Source organism: Lissotriton vulgaris, chromosome 6, assembly GCF_964263255.1.
Source record: "Lissotriton vulgaris chromosome 6, aLisVul1.2, whole genome shotgun sequence".
NCBI classification, from domain to species: Eukaryota; Metazoa; Chordata; class Amphibia; order Caudata; family Salamandridae; genus Lissotriton; species Lissotriton vulgaris.
This window is the reverse complement of record NC_141694.1, coordinates 162,410,511-162,429,671: the sequence shown is the minus strand read 5'-3', so window position 1 is coordinate 162,429,671 and position 19,161 is coordinate 162,410,511. Positions and strand designations below refer to the sequence as shown.

General features: G+C 41.3%; 1 protein-coding gene across 1 annotated transcript in view; it reads right to left on the bottom strand.

Moving 5' to 3' along the window:
• PKHD1 (PKHD1 ciliary IPT domain containing fibrocystin/polyductin) overlaps positions 1–19,161 on the bottom strand; it is a 2,083,594-nt gene that overhangs the window by 640,450 nt on the left and 1,423,983 nt on the right. Inside the window, exon 43 of the mRNA XM_086926200.1 lies at positions 12,013–12,125. Within this exon, the coding sequence (XP_086782326.1) occupies positions 12,013–12,125 (113 nt within the window). The remainder of the gene's footprint in view (positions 1–12,012; positions 12,126–19,161) is intronic.

Sequence of the window (19,161 nt, the reverse complement as noted above, 5' to 3'; positions counted from 1 at the left end):
CAAATAGTGCATTACCGTAGTCAAGTATGCTGCTGATAAGTGTGTGAGTGACTGTCTCTCCGGCCTCTGTGGGGATCCATCTGAAGGTCTTTTAAAGCAGGCAATGAGTACGGAAGCATGATGAGGAGACGGCATTGATGTAGTGCTTCATAGTGAGAGAGAAGTCCAGAATGATGCAGATGTTTTGTCCATGGTTCGTGGGTGTGACGAGGATCCCTAACATGGCTTTCCACCAGGAGTTTCCCAAGTGGAGGTGTTGGGTCCCAGGGTGAGGACTTTATTCTTGTTCGAGTTGAGCTTGAGGCAGCTGTCTTTCATACGGGTGGCTTTCGACAAAAAACAACCTAGGCAACTAATGTTTTAAGATATACAACAATATAAAAGGACAATTGGCTACAGCTTACTACAAAAATATTTATTTTATTATTAGTTTTAAAAGATTTTGGAAAATCAATGACACAAAGCAATTAAAAACGACAAACTGACAAAATTAGAATCATACATAATACAATGTCAAAAAATAATACATTCAAAATACTTATTATGAATACAGGTTAAAAAGATTGAAAAAATAATAAGTGGCACAATGAGTCTCTACGCGCGTTTCGGCGACCAGCGCCTTCTTCTGGAGCAGCCACGTTAACTCTAAAAAATACATACAGAGAGAAATCCATAATTATACATTGATCATTTTAAAAAAATACCAACACAGTATCACTAGTTTTAACATAGTAGCCAATTTGTACCTTTTGTAATCATAGTGATCACACACAATTTTGATAGGATTATTTAACTTTTTCATTTCCTTGCAGTATCTAGAAGGTTATCATTAGGATAAGGGGTCAGGGGAGGACTGATAAATACCGACTCAATCTCAGTTCAACGAAAAGGGTTTTTGAGGAACTGATACACAATGAGTCAATTTGTGGCAATCAAGGGAGTATATCAAGAGATTACACAATAATTATAATTAGAGACAACCGCATTGTGCAGAGGGAATGCAGTTGGGGCACATACGCTTGGAGTAGAGAGATATTATATTTTCTGATATTCTCAACTGTCGTTCTTTTAAACTAGTAAATTCTATTACTTGTGTACAATTGATACTTACGAGCAGTACTGATAATAAAATCAAGGTAGATAACGTTTCAATTTATTACTCAAATTCTCCTTCTGGTTATTTGATGTACAGGAGCTTTAGGAGAAAGAAGATAATAGACCTCATTTGTTTAATATATAAAGATATTCGTTTCATAATAGCTTTTTTAATTATTTGTGTTCGAGACTCTTTATGAGTTTACCTGATTATATGAAACCTATCGATTTAATTCCCGCCAACCGGAGACTTTTAGCAAGGATGTAGCTAATTGTATGGGCTCGGTCAAAGAAGTCTTCTGGTGATCATTGATTCTTTTATGTTGATGATCTGTATACCAGATTACCTGTTTAAGAGTAAAGGCCAAGATATATATATCTTTTTATATTAGTTATTGCTATAATCAAATTAGTGCAATCGATTTAATTTGCGTGCTATCTGTAGCCTGCTCGATAGGAAGGGAGGCAATTTTTGATGTCAAAGATTTAGTAGTTAACAAAAGAAACACTTTTTTCCCCTTATTAGCTTTATTACAAAACTTTTGATGTTCATATATCTTTATGTAACTTGATCTTACCTCCTAGTTTATGTTACAAATGCAGTATAAGGCTTGTCCTTCTCTCAGATTTGGTGACTGGAGATAAAGGCTTGGTATTTTCTCTTCATTCATGGGCATGTAAAAGGGCTAGCTTTTCTGCCTTTTAGTAGAGGGATGAGTAATATATTTCAAATGAGATTTTTATTTTAAGTTGACCTATTCCTCCATATAAAGTTCGCTAGGGATAGGCAAAACAGGAAAACTCATATTCTTACCTTAAAGCCATAACGTTTTTTGCTGCCAGATTATAGAAGGTTCTCCAGGGATCATGGGTTGTAAGTATAAGGTAATTGTATTAAAAGATCTCCCTGCCTGTAGAGTATAACAAAAATTATATATAAGGATATTGAGCAGTGAAGGAGAAAAAGGGGTCTAAATCTAATCTATTTTTAGCGCGCACATGTTTCTCACCCGAAGATAATCGGCAGGGCTCCGTATGTCCGGTGGCGGGACGTCAGGAAAGGCAACTCGAACGTAGATTTGGTGAATGAATGTGCGTTGTTGCCGTCGCGTTTAAATACTTTTGCTGATTGGCTAAAACGCTCGCACCTGTGTCAGTACGTGTCTCAGCAGTGTAATCAAGGTAGGACTGATATTTCACCTCGGTAAATGCTTAAAAAACGGACTTCAAAGTGAGTCTGCATTCAAATCTCGATCGTCATTAGAGAAAAGGGACTATTGTTCCTCGCACCTATGTCAGTTCGTGTCTCAGCAGTGTAATCAAGGTAGGACTGATATTTCACCTTGGTAAATACTTAAAAAAACGGACTTCAGAGTGAGTCCGCATTCAACTCTCGATAGTCATAAGAGAAAAGGGACTATTGTTGTTTATATTATTCTACGCTTTGTTACCAGTTGTGTTTACAAAGCGGAGAGGACTGGGTTTTGTATTATCATTCAGGATGTGATTCGTCTGATCGCCCGCCCTGCAGGAGAAGGGAAATATTTATTTTCTTATGGCCAGATTGCTAATGTGCTAAAAAGTGTCATACATGATTATTTTTTCTACTTGGGACTAAGGGCTAGTTATGTGTCTAAATGTTATATGTGGATTAATATAGTATTTATAGGGTTTTTATTTAAGAGTTAATGATACTCCAATAATTAATATGTTGGCCATATATGTAACGTAAAGATGGATAATATATCTCTATGGAAATATATTTATGTGGATGTTAATCGCCTCTAACTGAAGGGATATTCTGCATATCGTCCTGACTATATTATGGACTGTGACTATAACCTGAAATTACAACATAGGGTTGCAGGGAGTGTGATATACTGTATCTATTAAATTATTTTTAAATGATGGTATCTAGTTTATATTAATAGGTTAATTACATCTAAAATGTGTATCCATGTAAAAAGGGACGCGTACATATATCTGCATCTATACTTCTTATTCCACTAAGGAGGACATAGTAAACATATATATTTCCTAGTGTTGGATATATATATATTTTTTTCTTTTTGACTATTAAGATTATCAACATATTGCATGTTCCCACGGAATTTCGCTATTCATGCCTTGACGAAAGGTATTGAAAACGAAAATCCAGAATACCTCCCTTTTCTTTCGTATGGCTGTTCCTCCTTTTGAATCAGGGGTGTGAATTCTTTCTAAGATTCTCCATTTAAAGTCTTCAGCATTGTGTCCCTTCTCTAAGAAATGCTTCACCATAGGAGTAGCTATCTTCTTGGTCCTTATAGCTGAGCGATGTTCGCTTAGACGTGTCTGGATCATGCGTGAGGTTTCTCCCACATATCCCAACAGACATGGACATTGTATAAAGTAGATCACGTTGGTTGATCTGCAGTTCCACATCTCTTTTGCTGTTGTTTTATGGTCATTGTGAACAAATTCCTCACCTCTTATAATATTGCCGCATGAAATACATGAGGAGCAGGGAAATGTCCCTCTGACTGGGTTGTTCGTTAGGATAGATCTCTGAGTCAAGTTATCTTCATTTGTACTACTTTTGAATCTAGAATGAACAATATATTCTTTAATGTTTTTATTTCTTTTGTGTGCAAAGAGGGGCTTTACTAGTTTCTGTTCACTAGAGCAGTTACTATTTAAAATGTGCCAATTTGAATTTATAACTTGTTTTACTTTCGCATTCATCGTTGAATGTTTCGTTATGCACACTACTTGGTCATTAGATTTTGGAGATTTGATTTTTAATAGGCAGTCTCGGTCGTAATAACACGCTCGTTTGTAGGAGTGCCTCACTAACCTATGGGGATAGCCCCTTTCGATAAATTTTGATCTCATTATTAAGGCTTGTCTGTCGAAATCAGCTAGATTGGTACAATTGCGTCTTACACGTAAGAACTGAGAGAAAGGAATACTGTCTTTTTGTGTTCTAGGATGGAAACTGCGGTAATGCAATAAGGTGTTTCTTGCCGTTGGTTTTATATGAAGGTCCACTTTCAAAGTTCCTGTATTATTTATTATTTCTATGTCAAGAAATTCTACTCTATCGTTACTGATTTTGGAAGTAAAGTGCAGGTTGGGGTTAGCTGCATTTATCCATAGGATAAATTCATCCAAAGTTTCTCTCCCATCGGTCCAGATAAAGAAGATGTCATCGATATATCTGGACCAATGGGACATGGACTCGTAAAATGGAGCGATCTCATTGTGCATGAATTCGTTCTCAAAGGCCGCCATAAAAATGTTGGCTATTGATGGTGCTACCGACGCACCCATGCTTACGCCCTTGATTTGGCGATACAAGCGGTTACCAAATTCAAAAATATTCTCAGTTAAAACAATTTCTAAACATTCAAGTAAGAATGTTTTTGGACAGGGGGATATCATGTAAATCGATAAACCACTCCGTGGTTCTCATAGCATCTCTCAAGGGGATATTGCTATACAAGGACTCTATGTCCATCGTGACTAGTAAGTCTGTATTGGAGTTAAAAGCTAGTCCTTCTGTTTTCTGTATCATATCACCTGTGTCACGTATATATGAAACTATTTTTGGTATGAACGAACGCAGGTAATTATCCACATACTTGGATAGTGGTTCAGTAGCTGTGCCTATGGTGGAAACTATGGGACGGTATGGAGGGTTGTTAGGGTTCTTGTGTATCTTGGGAAGTCCGTATATACAGGCAGTTTTCCCTTGATTATGGTTCAAAAAGTCATATTCTTTGATGCTAATAAAACCGTTTTCCAAAGCGGTTTTTGTAAGAGATGTAATTCTTTTGGATAGATTTAATGTAGAATAGGACCTAATGGGACTATAGAACGTTTGGCCATCTAACATTCTAAGCATGTTACTTTTATATTGTGATGTATCGATAATTGCTATGCCACCACCTTTGTCACATCCTTTGATTGTTAGATCTTTATTAGAGGAAAAGGACAGTAGCGCTTGGTGTTCTTCTCTTTCTAAATTATATATAGGTTTGGGGATGAATTTAAAGGCTTGGTCTAACTTTTTTAGAACTACTAGTTCAAAAGTGGCTACTTCTGGCCCTAATTGTTCGAGAGATGGACTGAAGGTGGAAGGTAGGCAAAGGGGTTTTATCGAGGTATGCTCTTCATCTGGTGTAATATTTGATGCAAAAAACTTTTTTAAACGAATTTTACGGAAAAAGGAAATTATATCACAATAAAGTTCAAATAGGTTGAATGTGGAGTGTGGGACATATGATAAACCTTTGGAGAGCAGTTTAATACTATATTTATCTAACTCATTTTTTGTAAGGTTAAAGATTGGAATCACATTCCTGGTTTCCAATACTGCCTGCTTCGCGTCTCGCGAATGAATTGTGGTTCTTCCTGGTGTTGATGGTGCTGGGGTTGGTAATTCCCTCTCGATTGACCCTGAAAATGGACCCGGGGACGTCCCCGTCCTCCCCCTCGATTCCCTAAAAAAGGTTGTCTTCGATTCCCTCTATTCTGTGCCTGATTGTAATTGGGATCTGGTTCATAGTAACCATCAATATTTTCATTCTCAGAGTCAGATGTTTCTGAGAATGTGTTTACACGTTGTTGTTGTTGTTGCTGATCTCTGGTTTCTGCGGAATAATGGTTTTGTTGATAGAAATCCGGTTTGAGGTAGGGATAAGTATTTTCGATCGTGGCAAACCGCTTATCCTTTAACAACTTATTGTTCTTTCTCTTTTCCAAGTAATTTGTGAATGATTCTAGTTCCTTGTTACATTCTTCAATCTTTTTTATAGCTTCCTCTATATTGCCCATCTTTTTAATTTTGTTCTCTAGGTCTTCAACTTCGGATCTTACTTCTGCTGCTAATTCTTTAGCTGTCTCAACGATTAGCATCATTAAGTCTCTTGAGCATCTACTGGCAATTCTGCTCCACTTGTCCAAAAAGGCTTTGGAGTGGACAAAAAGGCCAGGGATATTTCTTACTCTAAGGCCCATTGGGATGATGCCTAATCGTAGGTAAGCCAGCATGAATTCCCCATGGGCTTCAATTCTTTTTAGTTTCTTTTTCAATTCTATTAATTTTTTTGTATCGTCATTGTGTCGATTGGAATCCGCAGTGGCGGCACCAAAGGAAGTTGATGTTCCTACAAGTAATTCAAATTCCTCATTGGTGAATCTGAACGTTTTTTGAAGGGCCATGATGGTAATTAGCTGCCACAATGGGAGTGAGGGAAATTGGCAGAATGATAATTAGATAAGGCAAGGAAATGGAAATATCAAGGTCTAACAAACAAGAATTCTTAAATTAAGGACAGCCCTGCACAGACAAGCTGTGGGAAAAATGACGTGTATTTAACAAGGACCCCTCGAGAAAATGGATACGACGGTTCCTAGGTCAGGGAAAACAAGGCTTTCGACAAAAAACAACCTAGGCAACTAATGTTTTAAGATATACAACAATATAAAAGGACAATTGGCTACAGCTTACTACAAAAATATTTATTTTATTATTAGTTTTAAAAGATTTTGGAAAATCAATGACACAAAGCAATTAAAAACGACAAACTGACAAAATTAGAATCATACATAATACAATGTCAAAAAATAATACATTCAAAATACTTATTATGAATACAGGTTAAAAAGATTGAAAAAATAATAAGTGGCACAATGAGTTTCTACGCGCGTTTCGGCGACCAGCGCCTTCTTCTGGAGCAGCCACGTTAACTCTAAAAAATACATACAGAGAGAAATCCATAATTATACATTGATCATTTTAAAAAAATAACAACACAGTATCACTAGTTTTAACATAGTAGCCAATTTGTACCTTTTGTAATCATAGTGATCACACACAATTTTGATAGGATTATTTAACTTTTTCATTTCCTTGCAGTATCTAGAAGGTTATCATTAGAATAAGGGGTCAGGGGAGGGCTGATAAATACCGACTCTTGTGGACGATGGCAATGCCTCCTCCTGGTAGGATGGTGCAGTGCTTGCGGGTGATCTTGTAGCCATCGGGGATGGAGGTGGCAATATCTGGGCTCGAGCTGGAGTTCGTCCAGGTATCCATGAGGAAGGCAAAGTCGGGGAGACAGAGTCGAGGAGGTCCCAGATTTCCGTGGAGTGTTTGTGGAGGGAGTGTGTGTTGAGGAGGATGCAGCTGAGCCAGTGGGGAGTGCTGCAGGTTGGCTGGGTGGGGGGAAGAGCTGGAGTGCCGAGGTGGGGGAGGGTGCAGATGCAGTTTCGGCAGGAGAGAGGTCCTTGGGTGTCCTTCAGCGACACAAGGTGGCTGGGGGTGTGGCGTCCAGTGTTGGGGGTGAGGAGGGTGCTGGCATTGTATCGGTGGAAGGTACGAGAATCAGTTCAGGTTTTAGCAGGCGCAGACGGGCGTGCCTTTGGTGCATCAGCAGGATTCCCGCTGCGCGCAGCCACACAGTGGCTGGCATTAAATGGTATGAGAGGGAAGGCTTGACAGCTGGGAGGCAGGTAGCAGGAAACATAGTGCTGGACGGGAGCAGGGCCACAAGGATTGAGCAGCAGCAGCGGTACAGTGCAGAAAAAAAGAGTGAAAAGTGAAAATAGAAAATAAAAAGGGGAAAAGAGAAAAAGTTAAAAAGAGTGAAAAGAAGGCAGAAGGGAAAAAGAGGCATAAGCACCAGGATAGAAGGCAGACCATCAGCAGAGCAAAGATGCTGCATCCTAAACCACCAGGGAAGAGGTGCAGGCGGGAGCCAGTGGGTGGAGGAGGACCTCAAACCACCAACCAACAACGGTCAGTGGAACTGCATGGGGCAGCAGCTACAAGGTGGAGCTTCACATGGAGGGAAGCAGATCACTGACAAGCTCAGTGAAATTGCCCCTTTCCTGGTGCAGCAGCCATGAGGATACCACTATTTATATTGTAGTGTATGGAAGTAATTTTTAAGAAGATGTAATTGTGCAGTATTTGCCATCTGTGGGGGCAATGGTGCAAATTAAGAAGGAGTGAAAAATGATTACCGTCCACCATCCGTCTTGCGAGTATTGTCATGCCAAATAATGTTGTAACCTGGTGAGATTACAACAGTAATGCTGGATCAGGAGTAGGAATTAAGGCAAGTATCAATTAGAGAATGTGTGTCTGGGGCCCAGGAATCTATAAGGTCCTGAATTTCCAATGCATGTTTTGCAATGAAGCAGGTATTATTGTAAAGGTAACCAAGGTTAGTCAAGGTAGGTTACTGGGGTGTGGGAGGTACTGTGGTTAGAACAACTAGGGAGGTCAGCCAAGGATCTCCTGTCGAGACAAGTGAGAGTAGAGGGCCTAAATTCACAGGTAAAATCACAGTTGTAGCAGCCAACCACTGTGGAAGGGGAGGCAGCCATTTATTTGTGTGAATGGGTACTGGGTTTGACATTAAACATGGTGTCAGTGGAATAACTGAGTCTTACCTGTGGCTGGAGCATTGAAGAGCCAGGGATTCCGGCGTCGACAAGTGCAGATGAGATTGCCTTTGTGTGCCTTTATTATGCCAGCGGCATGTCTGCACCCAAACGCCATTTTAAGGTTCAAGGAAGAGGTAAGGAGAGAGGTGGAGGAGCAGTCACTGACAACCAGCCCCTCACCAAGAATAAGGAGATAAATGAACACAACTGACAAATAAAAGAGATCAAATTAAGAAATGTAAACCCAGAATGGCTGTCAAACCTAAACATGTGGCGAGTCCATAGTTATGTGCATTTCATGGATCCCATGATGCTTTCTTACCCACAATGCACTTCAAACCTCATTTTTTGACAAAAAACACCAATGTTTCACACATTTCTGTGAGAGATTGTTCTGTAATCTATGGGGATCCACCAATTTGCAACTACCCAGTGTTTCCACACTTTTTCCAGTAAAAACAGTACCTGACTAATGTGGATGGGCCTAGTAGCCATAACAAAAACAGATCAAACCAAGGGCATTGTGAAGATCATATTGACCTGGCAAGGTCCCTGGTTTGGTTCATTCCTGTCATGTGCGCTAGGCTCAGCCACACATGTCCAATAACATTTTTATCTGTAGATGCTTTGAAATACTGGGCGGTGGGAATTTGGTGGATCTGAGTAGCATGTGGAGCGCTCCTTCATAAAAGTTAGATCAAACTGAATGATTTTAGCCACATTTTGAGGTTTAACGGGCATTGTGGAAAAGATAACATCATGGGATTCACAGAAGGGCCACCACTCTGGACTGCCCTGAGTTATCTAGTTTTCAAACTTGGTTTAGTTTTGTAGGTTTCCCTGAGAGGCTGCGGAGCCTGGGTCCAAATACTGCAGCTACCCCCACGCTAAATCAAGTCACATTTAACACACAACGTGGGGCCTGTTTTGTCGCATGCCCTAGGCTGAGACAAACTAGTAGAGTAACGTTTTTATTGCAAGAACTGTGTGATGCTAAGTTGTTGGAATTTTTAGGATCCTTGCAGATTCCAGAACTTTCATTCACAGAAATATGAGGAAAAATCATTATTTTAGGCAATGGTTGAGGTGTGCAGAGCATTGTGGGTAAGAACATGCCATGGAATCCAGGGAAGTCACATCACCTCAGACTGGTCTGGGTGTCTAATTTAAAAATAATTTGGGTTTGCTAGCTTTTCCTGGTTTCCGGCCTACCCCCTTGCATGAATAATGTAACCATTCAGTATGGCAAGTAAGGGGAAATTGGTTTTACCCCCACTCTGCTGGCTTACTCGTAAAAGCTTACCCCAAAATAATCAGAATGTCCATTTGCTTACCATTGGAGCTTGCCCCAGAAGAGCAGAAAGACTGTTGCACCTCTTTTGGTGTCGGAGCATGACCGGATGCCTGGATGGGCAGACCCCACCCCTTATTTTGTTCTTAGACTTTTTTCTCCTGGTGTCTAGTGGGCTTTCTACACCCCTGGGTGTCAAACTGGGGGTTAAACGTTATATGCCCTTCTGGGGTGGAGGTATCATCTTTTTTTTAATAGAGTTTTAAGCGCAAACTTGACCCGAATCGGGTATCAGCGCGGTTTACATAGCACCAGTTGCATTACATGAGGACACATTCATTTTTGTTAGGCACAGGGAGATTAAGTGATTTGCCCAGAATAACAGGATGTTCAGCTTCATTGCCGAGACTCGAACCCAGTTCCCAAGATTCGAGGTCGACCGCCCTAGCTGTGATGCAATGCCAAGGTAGAAATCCCCACTCTTGTGTTTGTTTTGGTGACCTTTTGTAATCCCTGGTGTCTATTGGGCTTTCTGTCGCCCATGGACCCGCTTTTGAGGTTGAGACATGGCCCAGGGCAATGGTGGGAAGCCTCATCTCTTTTTTTGCATAAATGTAAAATCCATGGTGAGTAGAGAGCCTTCCATCACAACTGGCAAAAGATTACAGGCAAAACCACAATCAGAGCAGAACTCCTATCTCTCTCGGGAGGGGTGGCAGAAAGACTTTTTTCTCCATTCTGGGGAAGGAGTTTATCCAAATTCCAGAATGGGTCACTCCTATTCTTTTGTTTAGTTTGGTGTAATTTTAAAATCTCTAGTATCTAGTGGGCTTGTTTTCTGCCCCTTTGCAAGGCTAAATTCTGGGCATCCCCCCATCAGGGCAAACCTCATATGTGGCCCCAAGGGAGGAAGAAAGACAGTACGGCAGTGTTTTGAGGAGGAGCTTGACCCTATGCAAGGGTGGGCCACTCTCACCCCTTCATTTATGAATCCCCTCGGGTCTAGTGAGCTTTCTAACCCCTGGGTCTGCCCCCAATCTGCTGAGACATTCTGAAAGACTGTATTGTCCCCTTTGCAGTGGGGTGCGGGCCATACCCCCCTTGATTGAAAGAACTCCCTAATATGTACAGGGATTTCCAAACTCCTGGGGGATGGAATGGGGGCATCCCACCCCTATAGACCAGGGTGGGACTCCCTAGCTTTTTTTTCATTAAAATTCTCTGGTGGCTAGTGGGCTTTCAGCCCCCCTTGTTGCGGCAAATTGTGGGCAAGCCTGCCAAACTGCTACTGAGGGGGGCTGAAAGACTGTATTGCCCCCTCTGGGTATGGAGCATGTCCCTCTGCCAGCCTAGGCAACCCCCACCTCGATGTTGATTTTTTAAAAGAAATCCCTGGTGTCTAGTTTCTCAGATTCCCAGCGATACCTTCTTTTTAATACAGTTCCATGGGACTGTGTAGAATGGGGCTATTTTCAGTCCCTCCCGCGCTTGCAGGGTAACCAGGAAGCTGTTTCTTGAATGCCAGCCCTACAACTTACATCATTGTGACAGTTGCACAACTGGGTCAGTTGCAGGACAATCACATCTGTGGGACATATTGGGAAAGTCTCCCACTCCCACCCCTTTGGGTGAAGCTACTGCACCGGTGCCAGATGCTTTGATGTTACCTCCTCATCAATAGCACCTAGATATGAGCACTCTTGATGGACAGCTCATGTCAATATCATTGGAGGGGTTAAGGGACTCTGTTCTTACATTTTAAATGGATTTTGCATTATCCAAGTTCTAGGAATTGAACATGTAGATGAATGAAATGAGAGGTCTAAAAAGACATTCCCATTTTCATTCCCGTTTCCAAAGTAAGTGGATCCTGCACACAAGGCAGGGAACCTAAGGCTGGAGCACAGATAATGATGAGTTGGGAGTTCCAATAACAACTTCTGTGTAGGTGTGGTGAGAATAGCTATATGAAAGCAATTACAAATTAGTCAAGTACAGCATGCTGGAAAAATAGCAGTAAACAGAGAAAGAACGGTTGATCAAATGGTTCTATTTTTGCAAAAATTGACAAGGAAAGGGGCATCTGCATGGGAATTGCCTTTTATCCTCTGTGTTTCCAAATTCTGCTGAGTTTTCTCTCTGAAATTGCAGTGCATAATTACTAACCTTAATTGAGAATCTATTCTTACCGTGTGCAGTAGGTGGCTGTGTTCCTGCGAAAGGACTGCAAAGAAGCTTGAGATGGTCCTTCTGGGGAGAGGTGAAAGAAGAAGCCAATCCCCGATGCATATACAATATTCTCCTGTGGGAAATGAGTTTTCTTAGTTTGGCAGTAAACATTTAGGTGAATACCAAACTGATACAGTCATCATTAGTGATCATCACAGGCCTAACTCAGAGTAATCTCATATGAACTGTAAAGAGGTACTTTTGGATGAAATGTAGGACTGATATGTGTTGTCATTTAGTGCCTGCTTTAATTGAGCATCTAATTTAAGTGTATTTGTTAAGACATTCCATCTGTGACTACAAATAGTAAATTCTGACTTTGAGAATTTAGATCTGTGGATATTTACACCGACAGAAGGAGCTCAATATTGGTGTAACTCCACAGTTATGGCAAACAGTCCACAGTCACATGGGTATGTTTAGGGTTCTGAACATGGTTGTTTGCAGGAGTGAGGAGGTGTGGAGATGAAAATCGTTTAGGTAGTGAGCATCTACATTGTCATATCTTTCCCAAGTTATTTCACCCCATTTTCACATAAAAAAAAAAGATTAGAGAAGGTGTAAACACGCAATATTTGCATAGTGGTTAAAAAAAGGAAAACAAGGACTATGGGCTTGTTAGACACAAATGACATGCTAGGGTGTCAGTCGGTTGATGCACCCATTTAAAGATTTGCTGATGAAAATAAGAGATCACCATTCCTTTACATTTTTGTGTGTATTAATACCCCATGTTTTACTTTTTGCTGGGAGTTGCCACAAGCTAAAAGCTGTGCACTGTCCTTCTTCAGAAGTTAGGGCCTGCTTTACTGAACTTTTCTGTGACGTAAGAAATTCTCAGGTTTTCCGTAGCTTACGGTTTAGGACTCTTGTAAGTAAGAAAATACTGTCTCACGCCTAGAAACACAATTCAAAAGTAAATGTCTACTATCATGGCTTAGAGAGAGATCCAAGCCAGGAATAAAACGTTTTCTAAATTAGGCTCCAAGGATGGAAAAAGATGAGTATGCATGGACATCTACCAGTTGAACAGGCTCTGGTCAGAGCACATCTCAGTTTTGGTAATATGTTATTAATTGTCCGTTCACAGTTTTTCTTAGCTCCCTTTAATGCTCTGTTACACTCAAACACGAAACTCAAAACTGTTTAAAAAACACATAAAATCCCATTACCCTGATACTATGAAAAATACACTGGCTACCACTGGATACTAGAATAACATTTTAAGTCAGATGCCTGGCGTGCACAGAAAGTCACCTAAAAACTCACACTTACTCAGAAGACCTGCTAATGATATCGGAGGCCAAAAAACTCTTAGAAGCAGAGACTCATTCTAAACTCACAATCCGAAAGATCAAATGCTCACAACCACATCCCAATGATTTATGGTGGCAGATACAATGATTTCAAACTCTCTACTACAAGTTGTAAGAACCCCAACCCATGTTACTCACCTTTAGGAATCATTGAAAGACCTTTGTCCTCCGGTTATTCAACTAATAACTTGGTTTCTAAACCCTAACCTACATCTGATACTGACTTATCTGTTTTCAGCTGCAGAATCATTATCCTCCTAACTCTAAGCAAGTCTTATTCTGATGTAGGCTCCATGTTAAAAAATGTAATCCAATCATTTCTCTGTCTTTAATCTTATTAGATTAATAATGGATCCTATTTCAAACTTTGTATAGTCATTAATAACAAATTAGGAATTTCAGCCTAAAGTGTTATTAGTAAAAAAAAAATCTCGACCTATGGAAGCCAATGTTGCATTATCCACTGAACTGTTCTTTTTTCTTTTTAAATTATTTGTTATCGTAGGTGCATACCTCAATTGTTCTAACTACTGTGCTCTCCCTATTTATAATTGTATAAACACATAATGGCACACACAAACATACCTGTTTTACAAAGTGGAGTTAACCACATCGGTGCGGTACGATTTACAGCCCGGTGCTGACCCCTAATGGAAATGGGTGTGGTCATGACGGAACGGTTCCGTCATGAGCACAGCTCAACCGATGCTCATGACGGAACCGTTCCGTCATGAGCATCGAAGGGGTTAAGCCGCACAAAGTGGCTTAATATTGCTTTGTAAATATGGTGCAGGGTATTGCGTCACCAGAAGATCAGAAAAGTGACGGTTCGGTGGTACAATCTCCTGGTACATAAGTCCCCAAGTCCCGCTCTAGCCCGGTCTCCTGCAGATTCTAATCGTTTGTGTTCAGCCGGACCTTATTTGCATCTGGAGTGTTTCTGCTGTTTGTGTCCGAGGAACTGGCAAGCAGGAGGCCAAGCGATTGACATTTGCAGATCTGTTCCATTCCATAGGTGCCAGAAAAACTTATTGAGTCCTCTTTAAGCATGAGTATTGTTTCTTCCAGCATGGCATTCCTATTCAGGAGTCGCCTTCCCAGGCCCATTAATTTTCTGAGGAGGTGGTAGTTGAGATGCTAAAAATATCCTATGTTCTAGTCATTGACTGGAGAACTCTGACATCCAATCTTTACTATTTTTCCCACAGGTCTACCATATTTTGCAGTATTGTTTCATCGCTTTACTTTAAAAATGACAAAGAATCCATGTTTCAAAATATCAGAGCATTTCCTCAGCTTTGAAGGCCTCTCTCTTCAGCTATCTATCCGCATCCCTATCTAGATGCGTTCTCCTCCCACCTAACAGGGTAAAACCTGATTCTCTCTCCCACCAAAACTACAGCCAGGGTGCCAGGATGTCTCAGGGGGCCCTCGGGATTAATAGTATAAGACTTTTCTGGGAAAATCACATAAAAAGAAGTGGTATCAGTTCTCTCTTTTATTCTGCCAGGTGTTCCTAAATACTCCCAAATACCTAATTGCTGTTAGATGCTTATTAGTTAACATTACCCAGATCTTCCTGCGTTCAGACACAGCTTGTTGGCTTTTGGACCATACAGGTTAACTCTCCAGCCATGAATATATATATTTCAACTCTGAAGGAGCTTAGTGTCATCAGAACTGGTTTTGGGCCGGGGCAAGATGGCGGTCGCTTGACACCATAGTGCACACGCATGACCATAGCTCCGCAGTAATTTTGTTGTAAAGGCTGAGACAAAAAAGTGCCCTAAGGAATGGTTGCGGAGATTGGATGCGGAGAAGTGAAGCCCATTAGAACCCATCTCTATTCCTTGGGCACGATAATTGGGCTTGCAGTTTTGAAATATGCTTTTGGGAGAGCCTCTGCGATAAGCATTCATTCTACCGAACCCGAAGCCGAAGTGATAGGGGACAAACCTCGGCAACAACAATGCCATTCTTACCTGGTAGGGGGAGCGGGAGTCAACGCCGATACTGTGATGGCCCCGAAGGTGGTGGTGGTATCTGCAGCAGCTAAGGCCAGGGCTGCAAGACTGGCGCAGCGTGAGGGGGCCGATCTGGGCAGTGATGCGAGGGGAAGAGATGTGGCAGAGGCACTGACTCCCTTTGATTCAATGACGTCTAAAACGCCGAAGCACGGAGCTGGTGCCACGACGAGAGGACGTACTGCCGGCTCTACTGTGGCTAACCTGCTCCGAGGAGTGCCGGCAAAATCAACGCTGGGTCAGTTGAGGAAGGGTGAGATCGCCCTCACTGGGAGAACGGAGAGGACGGAGATGTCGGCGAAAATTACAACGAAACCAACGGGGCGGGAGGCACTGGCAAGGAGCTGGTCTGTGCCATATATGGTACACCTAATGTCCCTGAATCGTCTGACAAGCTGGAAACTGGTCCTGAGTTCCCGCCGAAGTCGACTGCAAGGACTATAAGGACTCAATCTACAGAAGGAAATAAAGGTATGCCTTTGTCGGCGCTGACAATTGAGACTGCTTCTAATGCTGACAGAGTGCTTGAGGCAACCATTATTTCTGAGGACACTAATCAAATGATACCCCGTACTGATAAGCTAACTAATGCTCAACCCATACAGCAAGCAGTTCTGGGTAACCCTAATCAGGGAAATAAATAGAATATTGGTGAGGTCAATAGAAACACTGGAAACACTGAGACTGATGAAACTGGTGAAATCTGTCTTGAGGATTATGAACCAGAAAAAGACCCTAGTGATTTCTTTTCTCTTTCGGATACGAGCGAATGGTCAGAAGATATTTCTTCTGCCACAGACAAAAGCTCCAATGAACAAACGGACAATTCAGGTTCCAGAGCTAAAACTACTCTAAAAAAGAAAATGATGAAACGACATAGAACAAAGGATCTTACTTGGGATTACACCCCTACAACCTACCTCATTAACCATCCAAATACCCCAAATGATGAACAACCAGAACATTTCAGGCACCCAGTTTTGTCAGGGGGGTCACCCCCAGTATTAGCCCAAACCTTAGATACCATCTTTCAAGCTATCTCACTGCATCGAGACGAAACACGCCATGATGGACAAAAAACTCAAGCTGCTATGGGTAAAATGCAGGGGGTAGTTCGTAAAGTAGCCAAGATGTGCAGTGCATTTGGGGATCGTCTTACTGAGCTAGAATCTAGGATGGTTTCTAACTAATCAGAATTGGCGTTGAATCAGGAGCAGGTGGACTCACATGAGGCTTAGCTTACAGACGTTAAATGGAAGCTGGAAGAGTTTGAGAACCGCCAACGGAGGAACAATCTGCGGGTTCTTGGGTTCCTAAAGGTGTAGAAGGGGAGGATGCCCGCTCCTATATGGTGGATCTCTTCCGGGACTCTATGCCTGAACTCACTGGGTGGGATTGGGCTCTGGAAATCCAATGTGCTCACCGTGTTCCCTTTACGTTAAAACATCCAGTAAAAACCGGGGCATACCCTCGTGCCATCCTGGTTTACTTCCGCAACTTCCTGCTCCGGCAGGAGGTCTTTGAAAAAGCTAGACCAGAATCCAAAAGAACTAGAAATGAGGTTTCTTATTTTGTGCGCCCAGATTTCTGCCACTCCACCGTCGAGAGGCTGTGGAGGTTGCGCAAGCTAATTAAACCATTCCAGGATAAGAAGGCACAAGCCTACCTTAACAACCCTGCTCGGCTTAAAGTGATCTGGGGCGGGCAAACAAAATTCTTCCTTTCGGAAAAAAAGGCGAAGGAATACCTTGATGGGCTATCGGGCCAGGTTAAGGTTGGATTAGCAATATCTCTGCTCTGTCTTTGATGTGGTAAAATACACCCATATAATGGTCCGGATTGCAGCAAAACTACTAAAGAGGGTAAAACAAAAATACAGAAATTTTACAAGGGAAAAAAATGTAAAAACAATAAGAAAAGAAATATAGGCAATTTGTGTGCAAGCTTTGCAGCCTTTGATATATTTAGGATTGACACAGGGAGAGGGCTTTGGTCATGTGGTGCATGTTCATCATTAGCAGACTCTAGCTGGAGTCTGTATGCCTCAAAGGGGGCGGTGGGTGTGTGTGTGGGGTGGGTGGGGTGGGGGGAGGTGGTGGCGAGGCGTGGGCTAAATACGAAAAAAATGCAACTCTAGAATTAATACTATAAAAATGAATCAGAAAGTAGTGGGAAATGGTACTCAAAAGACAAGTTTTGTTCTGAAGCTGTGTAAAAGTTCTAAGACTGAGTTGGATAGATCTTCGAAATTTTATACTAGAGCACAATGGGGAGGATAACAATTTGCTCCTGGAATGTGGCAGGGCTAAATGACAAAGCTAAGAGGGCCCGCTTTTTTGAAATAATTACACAGAGATCTTTTGATATAGTCTGTATACAAGAAACGCACCTTCCCTGGGTCAAAAGAGAATTGTTAAGAACACTGGGCTATAATACTCTTGCCTGTACCACACAAACCGCAAATAATCGTGGGGTGGCAATTATAGCCAAAATAGTATTAGGCGTACCTAAGCGCAAAGCAGTAGATGCCCTGGGGAGGTGGGCTATTGTAGAATTGACATCTGGCATTACTATATGCTTGGTTTACGGATCAAACCAGGATGACCCTCAAATATTTGAGGCTTTGGAATTAGAACTCACCTCCTGGTCAAAATTGATAATTTTTTGTGGTAATTTAAATATTTCACTGGGACCTACATTTAGGAGACAATCTCAAGACAGATATTCAGGTCGTAAACCTAATACATATAGAGCAATAAGTCAATTCAGAGATAGCCACAATCTGATGGATATTTGGGATCTCAAAAATCAACCTGACCCTGGATATACCTATTTCTCGTACCCGCACAATAAGTATGTTAGGATAGATTAATTTTTTGTATTAAGTGACTTGGTATCTAAAGCAGAAATTATGAAACTACCTAAAATTATTTCTGACCACAATCCCCTAATTTTGACATGTAAAATGTATCAAAGAATGGGCGTAAAGCTATTTTGATCTGAACCGCTATAGCGCTTCTAGGGGAACAGTTTGGGACTGCTTCAAAGCTACCCTCAGAGGGGAAACGATTAGCTATGTGGCTAGAATAAGAAGACAGCTGGAAGCCAAAAAACTGCAATTGACAAAAGAATTGATTAGGGCTGAGGAAGAACACGTTTTAACAATAGCACAAGGAAATGATGGGGCCCATATTCTTCACCGTATAATGATTCTTAAAACAGAATTAAATAGTTGGCTTACCAAAAGATCGGCTGAAATATTCCAGACACACCAGAACAACATATATGAGAATGGAGAGAGGGTTGGTGAGCTGGCTTTACATACATGGCAGAAGATTTCTTATAATGCCATAGCTTCCTTCAAGATAGCTGGTCATGAATACACTGAACCGGACGATATCATTGAAGGATTTCATCAATATTATCAAAGGCTGTATCAAGATGATATTTTACTAGGCCCAGCTCAAGTTAGGAAAGCAGTAAAAGAACTTGTAGAAAATCTTGGTTTTGGTAGAGCTTTAGATGACCTAACTAAAGAAGAACTTGAGAGAGAAATTAGTCTTACTGAGATACAATTAGCCCTGTCTGGTTTGGCCTCGGGAAAAGTCGCAGGCCCCGATAAAATCCCCTTAGAAATATATAAAATATTAGGTACTTTAATATTGCCCTTTTTACATGATTTGTTTACTGGAATACAACTGTCTGGAAATTCCCCAGAGTCTTGGAAAGAAACAGACACAATTATTTTCTCCAAAAAAGATAAACCTGT